General features: G+C 40.2%; 1 protein-coding gene across 1 annotated transcript; it reads left to right on the plus strand.

The window, feature by feature from the left end:
• The first annotated feature begins 336 nt into the window (after positions 1-336).
• On the plus strand, positions 337-14,483 carry SCCPDH (saccharopine dehydrogenase (putative)). The gene is made up of 12 exons (XM_061624648.1): positions 337-713; positions 3,791-3,903; positions 5,030-5,110; positions 5,538-5,667; positions 6,569-6,618; positions 7,401-7,531; positions 7,774-7,891; positions 8,563-8,682; positions 8,764-8,820; positions 9,905-10,016; positions 12,339-12,420; positions 13,530-14,483. The coding sequence occupies exons 1-12, from the start codon at positions 527-529 to the stop codon at positions 13,633-13,635; spliced, it is 1,287 nt and encodes a 428-aa protein (XP_061480632.1). The 5' UTR covers positions 337-526; the 3' UTR covers positions 13,636-14,483.
• Positions 14,484-15,364: the final 881 nt, after the last annotated feature.

Consider the following 15,364-nt stretch of genomic DNA (forward strand, 5'->3'; position numbering starts at 1 on the left):
CCTCCTGCCTGAAGCTGAAGTGATTGGCGTCGATGGGAACATAGATCTGTGTAGAGATGCCCTACAGCGCTGAGCCCCGAGGCCCTACTAACAACGAACATTTCCACTGTGGCCCCTCTCTAACGACTCGGCCCTTCTTGCCCTCCATTTTGTGCTTCGTCTTCTGCGAAGTCAGCACGCGCTTCCAGCCACGAGACTCGGGCCCAATCAGAACACGGTCTCACGCGTTGCTGAAATCCCTGTGCTGCTTTCTATCGCAGGAGGAACCAAGGCCGGGAGGGGAGAGGCGGGGTATCTCATAGTAGCTCTGTATAGCGGGTGGGGTGATCGCCGCGCCAGTTGCTGGTCACGTGACGTCGAAGACCGCCCGAGGCTGGCGCGACGCGGGCTGGGGCCATCGGCCACGCCCCCCGCCTCTCAATAGAATGCGTCTATTCTATTGACGTTGAGGGCTGCAAACGGTTGCGCAGCATCTGTGGTCGTCGTCCTCTTCGCCGCGCGCTGACCGAGTGAAGTGCCTCGCCCCATGGCGACCGGGCGGCCTTTCCAGCTGGTGGTCTTTGGAGCCTCGGGCTTCACGGGACAGTTCGTGGTCGAAGAGATCGCCCGGGTAGCTGCCGAGGATGAGCTGCGCGGCTCGCTGCGCTGGGCCGTGGCCGGCAGGAACCGGGAAAAGCTGCAGGCTGTGGTCGAAAAAGCGGCCGGGAAACTGGGTAAGAACGGGACGGAGCGTGCGGTGTAGCGTGGGGTTGTTCGTCGCCCTGTTTCGCTGTCTGACGGAGGGGGAAAGGTCAGCTCTGCCTTCGCTGCCCTATCTACTCCCTCTCTGGGGCTTTCCTCTTGAAATGGGAGGCAAACTGGTGGAGGTGGGCTCGCGCGGGCCACAGGTTCAAGAAAAGCTCCACTGTGTTCAGTCTTAAGCGTGCATAGGCTCGCGATCTAAGGCGAATGAACGGCTTGTTTGTCTCCGCCTTTTGTGCTCGCACGACAGGAGCAGAGAGCCGCACCGGGTCCTGTAAGCTTCCTTCCTGCAACAGGGATCCCTGTGGCTGACGACACGTCTCGGACATTGGCGTTCATATTATGACTTAATTCCAGGGTGACGGAAGAAAGGAAGATGAGAGGATGTTATAGTCATAGGCTGCTGAGACGAGCATCAATTGATCGCTGCAAAACTGAGATAAAATGCCTGTCAGGCTGGTGACTTTGGTTGACAAGAGCCCTGCTAGGTCAGACCAAAAGGTCCCCTTAGCCCAGCATCTTCTTGCCCACAGTGGCCAGCTGGGTGCCTCCAGTAGCCCACAAGTACTGAACCTGGGTGGTTGCGTTTAGCTGTCATGGCTAATAGCTGCTGATAGACTCATCCTGCGTGAATTTTGTCTAATTTGCTTTTAAAACTACCTAAGCTAGTGACCATAACCACATCTTGTTGACCTAGAGCAGGAGGGTGTGTTGGGGGAATATCACTGTGCATCCATTCTCATCTGTTTTCAAACTAGTGAGATGATTTCCATCCTGTTTGAGAGCAGGACAAATGACGGCAGCATATGACAATTATGCACGGCACAAACATAGCACTTTTAAGCCCAAAGTGCTTTACCATTTTTTTGTGCTCCCTCTAACAGCAACTTTAGGAAGGAAGTCGCCAATGTTTGCATAAAACAATTGCCAGAGCCGTCCTAAAGAGGCAGATATGCTAGTGTATTTCCTGTGTAGATTAAGCTGCGTCTTCAATGCTTCTGGCCCAAGCAGGTGGGCAGTATAAACATTCGTTTTCTGCCCTTCCATTAACTCTTAGAGGGTGAGTTTAGTTATACCTGTATTTTTCATGATGTAAGTTACACAAAGATCCATGGGCAGAATCAGTGAATGAAAGGAGTTAGGATGCTGTGTAACTTTGTTTATTCCTCTCCCTTCCTTTAACACATTCCTTTGTGCCCTCTGCATCATCTTACCTTACCCCAGCACTGCTGTCCCTCAGCCAGTGTAAGTAGGTACATCAGGGTAAGTCATTAATGCTTTCTATCAGGCTATAGGAGGGGGAGAAATGGGACTGCACAGTCTCTCCATCAGTTCTGCTAAAAAACCAGCAACTGTTGGCTCCTCTCTCAGCTGCCACCTATAGTAGCCAATCCATCAGACTGCGACAGAGGGGTAAAAATGGAACTGCAGAACAACTTTTGGCTCCTTTCCAAATTTTTCCATTCCTGCTGTTCAGTACAGGATTTTTGTAACTAAAATTAGTGCCTGGATTTGTGTTTTTTCCTTCTCCCTCCTAGTCTCTTTTCCTTTTGTGTCATGTCTTAGATTGTGAGCCTGAGAACAAGGACCGTCTTCACACTGGTACTTGCAAGCTGGTGGCACCCGGTTGGCCACTATGAGAACAGGATGCTGGACTAGATGGGCCACTGGCCTGATCCAGCAGGCTCTTCTTATGTTCTTATGTTCTTAAGCTACTCTGGGAGCCTTTTTCAGCTGAAGAGTAGGATGTCTAATAATGATGATGATTTATGCCATTTTAAGGCTGGCTCAGCTGGGGTGGTGGGAAGATACTCCATATCCTCACTTCTCCCAGCCAGCGTGTCTAGGGATTAGGGTTGTGCCATGAGGCTGAGAAATAGCGAGGTGGGTATTGACACCTATCTGGGAGCAGCAAGGCTGAAGGGAGCAGCAGAGCCATCGCCACATCTGCAACCCTGCCACTCATGTTGGGCGGGGCAGAATGTGCCCTTTTTAGGTTGTCATAACAAAGAGACGAAGATCAGGTCCCTTACCGGTAGCTGGACCAATTTGGGATCCAGCGGATCCTTGGCTAGCCCAGCTCTGCCTCTTCTCAAAGGCACCCTAGAAAAGCCTTGCTTTGGGGGTTTCTGATCGCTACAGCCAGCAGTAGCTTCTGCCTGTCAGTTTTCACAGGGCTGCATCCAGACACCCTCCAGTACATTTGCATTTCTCTTTTAGTGCATGCATGCTTTCTCTTGTTTAATTAACATTTCAGTATTCTTCTGGGTTCTTTGTAATTGCATGAACAGTGTGTGTTCCTTCACTTAGCTAATTCTTGATGTTGCAACCTTCGTGTTTCTCCACGTGTTAATTGTATTACTTTGTCCTGACTTGTATGCCTTTTTTAGTTAGAGATTCCCACGCTTGGTTGGTACAATTGACTGAAGCATTGCTGCAGCTTTAGATTTCTTAGCCCACACAATTTTTCTTGTGAATATTCTTGTTGGTTCATTAATACGTATCAGTTGACACTTGCTGTATTCTTTTACTTTACAGCCCAAGGTTTTCTGGGGCTGGTAACATGTTTTGGTTCTGATATTTTATGTATAAATGCCATCTTGCAAAAACACATAGAACTGAGATTGCTAATTTTAAAAGTAATTAAGGGAAAGCATACTATTTAAGCGGATCTTCAAAACCAGATTTGTTTCCTATTGTAAGCCAAAGGCTAAGATAGAAAGACATATATAAAATGCACTTGCATAGTTGTCTTGCTGCATTGTATTTCGTTTAAATAGTTTCCCATAATTTCTTGAGATTTTTCTGTTGATGTTTTGTGGCCAGTCGCATCTTCCCATATGCACAGTTGCTTATGATGAAAAAGCATATTTGGGGAGTGGATGTTCACATTTATATCAGAAAAAACTAACCTTTTTCAAAAATAAGTTCAACAATTAAAGCATTTTAAAGTATCTTAATTTGATGGTTAAGAAAAAGCAAGGAGTATATTGGGGAGCAGTTACTATAGTTCCAGGCTTCTTATAATATTTCTCTTTTCAATTTTCAGGGAAGGCAGAGCTGAAGCCAGAAGTTGGCATAATATTGTGTGATGTCAGTGATCCATCCTCACTTGATAATATGGCTAAACAAACTGCTATTGTTCTGAACTGTGTAGGCCCAGTAAGTGTCTTCCCTTATCTTTTAAAAATTGGTAAAAGGTTTTTATGCCATAACAGTATTTTAAAATGAAGTTTCCATAGTATATTGCAAAGGTTTGTTTTTTTAAAACAAACTTTTGAGAAAGGAATCTTTTCAAAGTATGTCAGCCAAAATGTTTTCTGGATGAATAAAAGTTAAAGGGACAACCCAGCTGTCTTTACACTGTGAAACAAAGTCTAATATTAATCTTTTACTGTTATTTATTAACTTATGTGTATATCACTTTTATAGCAGTGGTCAAAATTTAACAAGAAATGTGAGGGAGTTGATATCGGAAAGGGTTGTATCTAAGAATTTTTGAGATTTGAAGTAGTTTGACATTGTACTTTGAGAAAGTGGTTTATGCCTGTGCCACCGCTAGCAGATACTAAGGCACTAAAGTACTGCATTTAAATAAACTTGAATATAGGCACGGCTGATTTCTAGTTTCAGCGTTCCATATCTACATATTTGCAGACTTAGAAATCAGAAAGAACATGGAAGTCCTTTGAGGCCATTGTAAAATGTACTATAGTCATAATAGCAGTGGAACCAATTAAGTTTGTTCTCTCTTAATTCAGTGTGTACGTTGAGCATCTGAAGAATTCTTGCCATAATTAATTCTTTATTAGCTTAATTTACTTCTGTTTATACTGATTGTACTTGCAGTTATTAAGTAAATATCTGATACATTGCTCTATGTGGAAAATATGCTGCTACTTCTCCCTGTGCCTATTGCAGCTGAGTATGTGAGGCTGCGGGAAGGCAGATGAAGAGGAATGCATTGTTGCTTAATGCTTTCTGTTGTAAAGTTCTGCCAGCTCATTAAATCTAGAATAAAGGTCAATGAAGCTTGCATGCCATGCAGGTGGTGGAGGAGATATGGGAGGGTTGCAGGCAGAGGGCGAAAATTCTTTACATATGTTTCATTCACATGTGGATTTAATCAGTTCGTTAATTTATTAAAATTTCAATTATCAACTAAAATTAGATTATCTGGCAATAGCTCTGTTAAAAAATGTGAGCACAATGAGATAACATGCTCCATTTATTAAAGTAATGTAGTATAAATTATTGAATAAGTAATCAGTTTTATTCATTCTTATAGTACAACTTATTTGGAGAGCCTGTGGTGAAAGCTTGCGTTGAGAATGGTACAAACTGTGTCGACATTAGCGGAGAACCTCAGGTATGTGAAACTGAAGGAGGGGAAACCCAGGCACGCTGGGAGTAATTGTATTAGGTCGCTACCAAACTATTTCTAAATACTCATATTTGCACATCTGACCATCATGCAGGATGGAATTTATTTATTTTTATACGTCAAACTTCGTGATACTGCCCTTGAGTAGTAGGTCCTGCACCATCCTAAGCATGCTCAGCAGCATCCAGAGATCCTGGGTGTGCTTGTGGTGGGTCCCCCTCCCTGAAGCCCAGTTATCCATCTCAATAAATCTTTTGATATACAGACCATTATTCTGTAATGTTGAAAAGTGGAGCAGCAGCCAGTGAATATAGTGCCAGTGATATAACTTTAAAAGTTATCATCGTAGCTTGAGCATTGAAACAAAGTATTATCTAATTTTCAGTACAATGTTCTTGTATTTCTCTTTCAGTTCCTGGAAGGAATGTATTTGAATTATAATGACAAAGCTGCAGAAAAAGGAGCATATATTATTGGGAGCTGTGGCTTCGACTCTATCCCAGCAGATATGGGAATATTGTACACCAGAAACAACTTGAAAGGTGATTCTTATGCTGGATCACAATTTTGATACGTGGTGTGGAAAATGTAATAGTTAAACCACATTCAAGTGAGTCAGGAACAATAATATTCCCTGTGTTCTATTTCTTCTGTAATTCTTCACAAGGACTGATATTATTGCTATAAAATGCTTGTTATAGTCAACAAATTACGCTGTATTAAGTTGTGCAGCTGTAAATGTCATCAGCTCCATTCATCTTAAAAACATGTAAGTAAAGGACATGAAGCAATCCACCTGCTGCGTTGCCAAAGAACAAAAACTTGGGGATTATTTTCCTTGATGGAATGGAGTATGGAGAGCTGGACAGGGATGTAGAGAGGATACATACCCTTTCATTCTCTGATATCCTGGGCCTGGTGAGCTGCTTGCACACATTCCAAGCAGAAGCAGCGCCTATTATGCCCTACGGAGATTTCTCCAACATATGGACACTGTGTCTACTTGGGGAAAAATCATGCCTAAAGCATGCTTGATTTGCAGTCACATAAAGGACTCTGCCACTAAAATTGGCTATGTGTGTCTTAAAGCATTTACAGTACTGAAAGAATCCCAAGTGAAATGGTGAACAAACTGTAGCTTTCTGAGTACAGGATCACCAGTGTGTCAGGATATCTTCAGTTATTTAGTTCTTAAGTTTGCTGTAATTGATTCTGATTTATTATTTTTATGTTTTTGTTGTATCATTTTATGGAATTTTATTGTTATATATTTGTATTCTTGTTGTACACCGCCCAGAGAGCTATGCTAGTGGGGCGGTATAAAAATTTAACAAATAAATAATAAATATAAGTAAATTATCTGACAGTGTGACAGGCTGCATATAAACTGCTATTCATTTCTTTGTTATGGCCACAAGTAATTATTAACTCTTTTCCTTAAAGGTACCTTAACTGCAGTTGAAAGTTTTGTGACAGTAAAATCCGGCCCAGAGGTACCTATCATATAGATATACAAAATGAAATAATTACACATTGAAAATATTTGGCTGTTATATTAGTAGTGGTACGCTACAAAACCCATCAGACAGCAGGGCACCACCCTTTAATGCTTGTTCTGGGATAGCTCCTATACAGTATCAGAGTAATGTAATAACATTGGTACTCTCACATGAACATATGTTTTCTGTTTTTGTAGGGCTAGGTAGAAAGAAATTACTTTACTGCTGATGTTGAGTAGATATTTAAAATCTGTTACAATTATGTGACATTTTGAGGGGGAAGCAGTTAGTAACATTTTATAGCACTCAGAGGAACAGATGAAGGATTAAACTTGGCCCTATCTAGCAAGACAGATCCTTGAAAAGAAACGCGTTCCCTTCTGGCTATGCACAAGGTTCAAAAATCTGCATCCAGCTTCCCAGAGATATTTATGTTGTGTTCCCATCAGTACTCAATGCTGCTGGTCACCTGAGAAACGTGGCACCAGATTAATGTAGACATCACTCTGACACACTCTCACTCGTGTTTCCTGCAGCAGATGATAAATGCTGTAAGAGCAGACACATTAATCATCTTTGTTGTGGACAGGAGAGGTGAAATGAGAAGATGGCCATGCATAGGAGCAACTATATAGCCTTCAGCTGTACTTTGAGTCAGTCTCTGAGTCAGGCATATTGTTGGTCATAAAATATGTATTCACAATATGTATATTGTAGCTTAGTGGTATAGATGTGTTGTAAATACAGTAATTTGAATTAACACAGTATTTTAATAGGGTGCCTCCATTCATGATGGGACCTGGAAATCAGTTGTGCACGGTCTTGCAGATCAAGATAATCTGAAGAAAATTCGAAGGCAAATAGGACACAAACCCCTTCCAGTGATTGGAGCAAAACTTAGAAGAAGGTATAATCCTCTGTGTATTAGATTATGTTGTTTAGATCACTCAAAATATGTTTCCTGAGTGAATGTAAGATTAGGAAAATTGTCGATGCCTTATCTTATATAAAACTGATTTTTCAAGGCTTTTTCTGAAAGGAAACACGCTGGTGGAATTTATACAGAATCCTGTGATTGAAAGGGCAGGTTTTAGATAGTGCCTTGACTCAGACGGTTTGTTTTAATTGTCTTGGTTTTTGTTTTTGCAGAGGTGCAGTGTTTTACAGTAACGAGCTTAAACAGTATTCCATTCCATTCATGGGATCAGATGCCTCTGTAGTAAAAAGAACTCAGCGCTATTTGCACACCCACCTGAATGAAATGCCTGTAAGTGTACTTAAAACATCCATAAAATTAATTTTGTCCCTTGAATCGGGTCTGTGTCACTTGCATTGCAATCATATACACAGTTACTTGGAGTAAGTCCCACTGAATACATGTGCATAGGATTGCAGCGCACAAGCCTTTCCAGTCATGTTCTACTTTTTGAACTTTTAAGAATTCTTACTACTATCCACCACCAATGCCACATCTTACGTGGGAACGTTCATGTAGCTTCTTACATGTTGAAAAAAAGTGTCAAACAACAACAGTGTGATCTTTGCTCCTTCTGGAGTGGCGCCATGGCCTATCTTTGAAATTGCACTCTTCTGCTTTTTTCTCCAGGCTGGTCAATCTCCAACATCACAGCACACTTCTACTTTACATTTTTTTAAAAGCAACAAATGACCATCCCTTATCACAACTTTGAGATGGGATATAGTGCTGGACTGGTGCTATTGCAAGTGTAGCACGAAAAGAAAAATGCATTTTCTTTAAAGATAGCAGCTGTTCAATACCCATCATTAAAGCTAACAATCATATTTAGTCAGTTTCTGGATTTACTCATGTCACCTGTGCAGAAATTGCTTCTCTAATGTTGATCCTTGAGAGTTGTCCTCCAAAACAGATTACACGTGGACAGTTTTTCATTCATACAAATTCTCTCTTCTGTTCAGGTGCAATACGCTGCTTACGCAACTGTGGGTGGTATTGGATCTGTCATTAAGCTAATGTTTGCTGGCCTTTTATTTTTAATGCTTGTGAAGTTCAACTTCGGAAGAAAGCTCCTGATAAAAGTAGGTGCTGTTTTAAATATTTTTGAAGTTTGATATTTTTGTCTATTATTCTGAAATTTACTATGAGTCATCTTATTTCAGTATCCTGAATTTTTTTCTGGAGGATATTTTACAAAGGAAGGACCAACAGAAAAACAGGTAACTACTACTTTCTTTCCTAGTTGATTATATTTTTTATGTGACAGCTTTCTATATAACTATAGTATCATCAGGTCGGTCATATCTGTAAATTAGAAGTGGCTTTACTTCATATATCTTGTCTGTATGCCTGATTTCTTTATATGTATATAATTAGTTCTATTTTTAATACTGTTTCTGGAAACATCGAAAGGGAATAGGTAAAGTAAAACAATGACAAGTAATCTGATTGGAAGTACTAATATTAGGACACTTCGTGAATATTGAAGGATATGTCAGCACACGTTTAACCCATGTATAGCAGTACGCTTTCTTGCACATATCTGGTGTATTGGATCTGCTTAAATTTGCTGCGTGGAGGCAACAGACTACATCCAGCAAATGGAAAATATAAATATAACATTATTCTTAGGGCAATATGAATCCCTCTGAGGTAGTGTACATACAAGATTGTGTTCAAGCTACTGGTTGCACCCTGGGGCAGCAGTCATGGCTGGAAACATTCTCAGTCTAAATCTAAACCCAACTCTGCTTTATTTAGACTTAAGAACCTTTTCTAGTATCTTTATCCTTTTGCAGAATAGACAGTTGCTCATTCAGAAACCAGCTTCATAGTGATACTTGAGATCAAGCCTGTGGCAGGACCAGTGATAACATTTTAGCTTTATGGGACTTTCATGAGAACAGCATTAAGAGTGATGGATTGGCTGGAACCTCACATTTGTTTTATGGATGATAAATTCCATACTATTTTTACTGGCTAGTTTTGGTATAGGTTGGTATATATGAAAACTATTTTAAGTTTGTTTACCCAGAAGTAAGTCTCAGTATGTTCAGGAAGCATGCATAGGATTGAACCAAATCTGCTGTGTCAGGAAAAAGTAATAATAACTGAGTTTTTCACAAAGGGCTATTTTATATATATGCCACTTCCTCAAAACAAGATTGTTAGATCACTGGTTGTACTTTACCACCACAACTTAGGTTGTAATTCAGTGATACAAGTAGTAATGTGTGCTTGATATAAACAGCAGTGTTGTGTAGAGGGGTTAATGCTGTTTCTTTCTTGTCTTGCAAACTACAGATGAAAGGGTCATCCTTTCAAATGACATTTTTTGGTGAGGGATACAGCACAGGCCAAGATCCACAGCAAGGCAAACCAAATGTTAAAATCTGCACCCAAGTGAAGGGACCAGGTACAGCAAGCACATTGTAGCAAACTTTATATAAAAATGTACCTTCATACCCAACAAATGTTCTACAAAACGTGAATGTTATAGAGCCAAACACAAAAGGTGTTTGGATACTGTTTTACTTGTTTAAGGAATTGGCAGGATCACAAAATAAGTCAATGGCTTTCTCTCTGAATGGGACATGCCTTTACAAAGAGGAAAATGACAGGCTCTGTTCCATCACCTTTGCCGGGGCTAATAAACCCAACAGGTTCCTTCCTTCCACAAAGACGCTTGTAGTAACCATTCTGTGCTTGTTGTCTACTGCTGTTGTAGAATGCTTTCAATTTGTCTGCAGAAATGGTGGTGCTATTTTATTTGGATTATACTGGGCAGATTGTTGCTTTTTGCATTGGCTCTTTTAAGATTATTGGGAGTTTTAAATTGTGTTACTGTCATTGTATGTATTTAGCTTATATCTTTATGAGAGTATCTTCAAAGAAAAGTGGGATAAATAAAAAATCACTTACAGGCAAAAAAAAAAAACCCTTGCGGTTTAAGAATGTACCTATAGCCAACAGATATTTCTGTCAAACTTTAAAAAGCAGGGAAATTGGACAGCTATAGGGAATGCACCAGGGGAGCAGGAGACCTGACCTCTCTGAGATATTGTACTGCCCTACACATTTGTCAAAATGCAAACACAATTTGGGGTGGTCTTTCACAGTCCAATCCACTTCCTTAGCTTGGAAGAATTTGGTAACGTGCCTCTGAGCATATGGTGAGTGATGGCAACACCTACAATCAGTTGAAATAACAGAAGTAAGACGTGCTGTGCTAATCTTGTTTTAGCATGGAGGAAGCAACAATATTAAGACAGTTAATAGAGCAGATAGTCACTTTAAATATGAACTGAGGGAGGGGCAGGGAGGGAAGAAGATTGGGTGGGTGGGCGGGCAGAGTGAAAACCCCTTTTCAAAAGGAAAACATTGTGAACAGTAGAATTGTTTTACAGCATTTCCCCCACCTTTTTATTCTACAGTAGGCCCATGTAGTATCCCACCCAAATTTAAACCAGAGCTGTCACTGGCCACATCCACACCAAGCCTTTATTCTGCTTTAGACAGTCATGGCTTCTCCCAAACAATCCTGGGAAGTGTAGTTAGTGAAGAGTGCTGAGAGTTACTAGGAGATGCCCTGTTCCCCTCTCAGAGCTTCAAGCAGAGCCGCTGACTGTTAAACCACTCTGGCCACTGGATTTTGTTGGGAATAGTAGTCTCCTCTCAGCACCCTTCACAAACTACACTTCCCAGGATCCTTTGGGGGAAGCCATGACTGTCTAAAGTGAAATAAAGGTCTGGCGTGGGTGTGGCCCCCTGATTAGCTAAGCCAAGCAGATGTGAGTCTGGCTTTCAGAACACTGACAGTTGGTTCTTACTGAGCATGCCCAGGCTTATCATTGACTTCAGTGCTAAATTTCTTAAATTAACTAAAAATCAGCCGGGTATTTTTTTTAACTTTTAAACTGCAGAAGATGAAGGTCAGAGTATGGGGCAAGGTCAGTAATAGGATTACAGGTACTCTGTGAACATGGCTGATTTTTAATTAATGTCAACAAATTAAGAGAACACAGAAAAAAGTGCAACGGGTCTGTGTTTTTTTCTTTTTATATTTTGAACTCTCAATTCTCTCTGTTTTGTATACTGCCATTAAAATGTAGAGAGTTGTTAAGCAAGCATTTCTGAGTTCAAGATGATAAGTTCTGTAAGGTTTTGTTTTGAAATGAGCTTATGGGAAACATCAGAATGGCATTGGGGGTATTTTCATTTTAACATTGCAGAATGTGAAAAATCCGTGCTGGCTATAGTATACAGCCACTCTTGTGGCTGTATTATACCACCTGTTCATTCTAGAACTTCATTATAGAGTGGTATCAAAGCTGGTACCTGCATCTGCTTCCCTTTTCTGCTTGTACCATGTCTTAGATATGAGCTAATATTATAAAATTTAAACAAAAAAAAGTAAATAAAACAAATATACAAACATGTACAGCCTAGGGAGAAAAAGTCAGTTAGCAGTGCAGATGTTGGCTGGGGGCATAGGTACTGGCCTGGAAGCAGCACAAATTAATGGTTGAAGGTTAGCAGAGACAACTGTTTGGATGGGAAGCTGGGTTACAGAAATAGGCATGAAAAGACCAGAGTCAAGAAGTATTAGATAGTGGAGAACCTTAGTATTTAGAGAGAAGATTTACATTGTGTCTTGTTTCATCTTGCATCCAAGGTTATCCTAAAAATGGTAAGTAAAAATTGGTGCGTCTTGGTGGGGTTTTTTGTCTCCTTTTAGAGGCTGGCTATGTTGCTACACCCATAGCAATGGTTCAGGCAGCTGTGGCACTTCTGAAGGACAAAAGTTCTCTTCCTAAAAAGTAAGTCTTAATTTTCTTGGTGTGAAATGGCTACACAGTCATAGCTTCACACACTTTCAGTATTCCTGGCAGCCTTTCAGTTATTAAGCTTTGAGGATAGGCAATTGTTTTTAAAATCTTTGTGTTATTTTTACTGGTTTGCTTTTTGCTACCCTGGCTTCTTTGGTAGGAAGAGAAGGGAAAAAACCTATATAATAAAAATAGTATGAAAATAAACTTCAAATGAATTGAAAGCATTGAGACCAGCAGGACAGGTAGCTGTACAGAGGGCTCAAGCAGATTGTATGTGATAATCCTCTGTGAGACTTAACAGTGGTGAAATGCTGCAGAACATAGGACTTATTCCTGCATGTTCTGTGCTGCAGTAACTCCCCTCTTTTTCACTTTGCAAACCAGGAACAGACACACTCTTAGGAACTGCTTATATAGGGACTGACATAGATCTGCCTTCCTATACAAGAATAAAATTGAGAAGTAGTAAACTATTAATTCTAAACCTATTATTTCTGACATCCAGCTGTGTTACATTTTGGGCAAGGGAGAACCACACCTTCTTTTATAGGCTTTTGTCAAGGTCAGTTCTTGCAAATATGTGAAAAAAGTTCATAAACAATAATACCATTATAGAATCCTAGAATAGTAAAGTTGGAAGGGGCCTACAAGGCCATCGAGTCCAACCCCCTGCTCAGTAAAGGAATCCAATGTATCTGGAAGAGATCTTGATTCATGCTGCAAGGTGTAAACTTTAGGTCATTTAATGGTTTGCAAATCACAGCATTGCTCTGTTACTTATTAAGGCATAGTAAAATTTCAGATATTACTAGATTGTATCAGTACTTGCCTATCAAGTTCAGCATTATAAACCTGAATAATGTGTTTTAGTCAGTTCTGTTATATTATTAAACTTTTTCACTCATAGTTCTTGAATATACTTAAGCAGTGAATGTGTTATCGCTGACACTTCATGGTAATATGGACTATCTAACTTTTGTTTACGTGGGGGAGAGGAACTTACACTTTCAGAAATTAGGACAGTTTTATCTGTAGGAAGATTTTACGCTTGCTTATAGCTACATGTCATTAACACCAAATGTGTGGCTGTTTTACAGAGGTGGTGTTTATTCTCCTGGAGCTGCATTCTTTAATACAAAACTTATTGACAGACTCAACCAGCATGGAATTGAGTTTTCTGTAATTAGCAAGCCTGAAGCCTAAAATGAGAAAAAACATTCTGAAGGACTGGGGGACTAACACATATTTGTATGGTACTTGTATACCAAAAGAGATCAATTAAGAATATTTAATAAATAATTGCAAATTGTATTGTATGTAATGTGAAACCTGTTTCATATTGTTGCTTGAAATGGGTGGAAGGAAGATTGAACTTTCACTACTGGAAATATGTCTACATGCATTGTAACACAGCAGTTAAATGAAAAGAATACTGTATGAATTAATAATCCTAGAACCATAGTGCTTTTTGGAATCAAAGGCTTGAAGTTAACAGATTCATCCAATGTAACTAGTTGTGTTAATTTTTAAAAACTAATGGATGACTAAAGTAGTATTTTTGTTTGGAATTGTGAAAGTTGTGGCTGATTTTACTATACAATCTGTGCCTTTCACTGATTAACTAATGCTAGCTTCAGTGTTCTGGTAAGTTGTGTGTAGCAGTCTTTCACACACAGATCTCCCTATTCATCTTTACTTAGTCATGACCAAGGCTGTAAGCTGCATAAATATTTACCTGCGAGTAAGCCCCATTGGCCACTGAGACTTGCTGCAGCTCATGTACATATTTGGTAAAAAGATGTCTGTTGCAACCAATGGAACAAATTACTTAGGTTTAAGTTAGGCCTGGTGGGATCTAGTTGCAGTTAACTGAGCTCTGTGTAGGGGAGAGTAGTTAGCTTGTTGTTTGACACTAGTAGCTTTGCAACATAACTGAACAGTTAACTTTCCTTTCCTATGGAAACAACCCCAAGCCAGAAGGAAGATTTCTAGCAGCCGTTATGTCCTTTGGTTCTTATTTTTCAATGTAATAAAAGAGAGTTATAAATCTACTTGGTTCTTTATAATTTAACACATATCATTGTACTAAAGGCTCAACCACTTTAATTAACATAATCCACTGCCATTCTTAATAGAAAATGGAATGCAACAAGGGCAGAAGTCAAGTCATAGGAAAGAGGGTTAGCCCAAATTTTAGATTCTAGTTGCTCAGGCCTCCTCTCTGCATACACACACAGACACACTCTACATCTTCAGATGCATGGAGTGGTGTTAGTGAACTCAGAGATATCCAGAAACATGTTTCTTTCATCTACCAGTGCCTTTGTGTTCCCTCTCAGTTTGGAAGCAAAACAGGGCCATCCCCAATACAAGAATGATGTCTACATATGTAGAATAGTTTCTGTACTAGGTACATAGCGGTATAATTCCAAAATCCACAGTGGAGCAATATATTTGTTAGGCCAACTGAAATGTCTCAAAGGAGCAAACAAGCTTTACAGTTCTCCAGAACTCTTCATTGGGCTACGTTTTAAAGGGACGGGATGGGAGAGAAGCTGTGGAGTCTGCACTTTAAAAAAACCAAAATGTTTCTCATTTGTGGCACTGAGTTAGGCAAGACCTCTCCTAGCCTAGTGCCACAATCTAGATAAAAATCCTCTGCGCCTCTCTACACACCTCCCTCCAAGGGTGGTGCCAAATTGGGGGGGGGGGGCTGGCAGGGCACCAACAAACAATTAGTGGGCCATATTAGGCTCATGCACTTAAAAATAAAATGTTACTAAAACTGAAGCAGATCATTCATCTCCAGTTATAGCCCCAAGTGCTTTACAATTAATTCTTGAGCAACATTCCAACCTTATTAAGGCACTATTACACAACTTCTTATGGAAAAATATTTAAAACTCTGACGGAACAATGGCACCTGTGTCAC

The sequence above is a fragment of the Rhineura floridana genome, chromosome 4, assembly GCF_030035675.1.
Source record: "Rhineura floridana isolate rRhiFlo1 chromosome 4, rRhiFlo1.hap2, whole genome shotgun sequence".
Taxonomy (NCBI): domain Eukaryota; kingdom Metazoa; phylum Chordata; class Lepidosauria; order Squamata; family Rhineuridae; genus Rhineura; species Rhineura floridana.

Coding starts and splice junctions, on each gene's coding strand:
- SCCPDH (XM_061624648.1), top strand. CDS start 527: ATGGCGACCGGGCGGCCTTTCCAGCTGGTGGTCTTTGGAGCCTCGGGC. Junction 7,892..8,562: donor CCCACCTGAATGAAATGCCT/GTAAGTGTACTT, acceptor TCTTCTGTTCAG/GTGCAATACGCTGCTTACGC. Junction 8,683..8,763: donor GAAGAAAGCTCCTGATAAAA/GTAGGTGCTGTT, acceptor ATCTTATTTCAG/TATCCTGAATTTTTTTCTGG.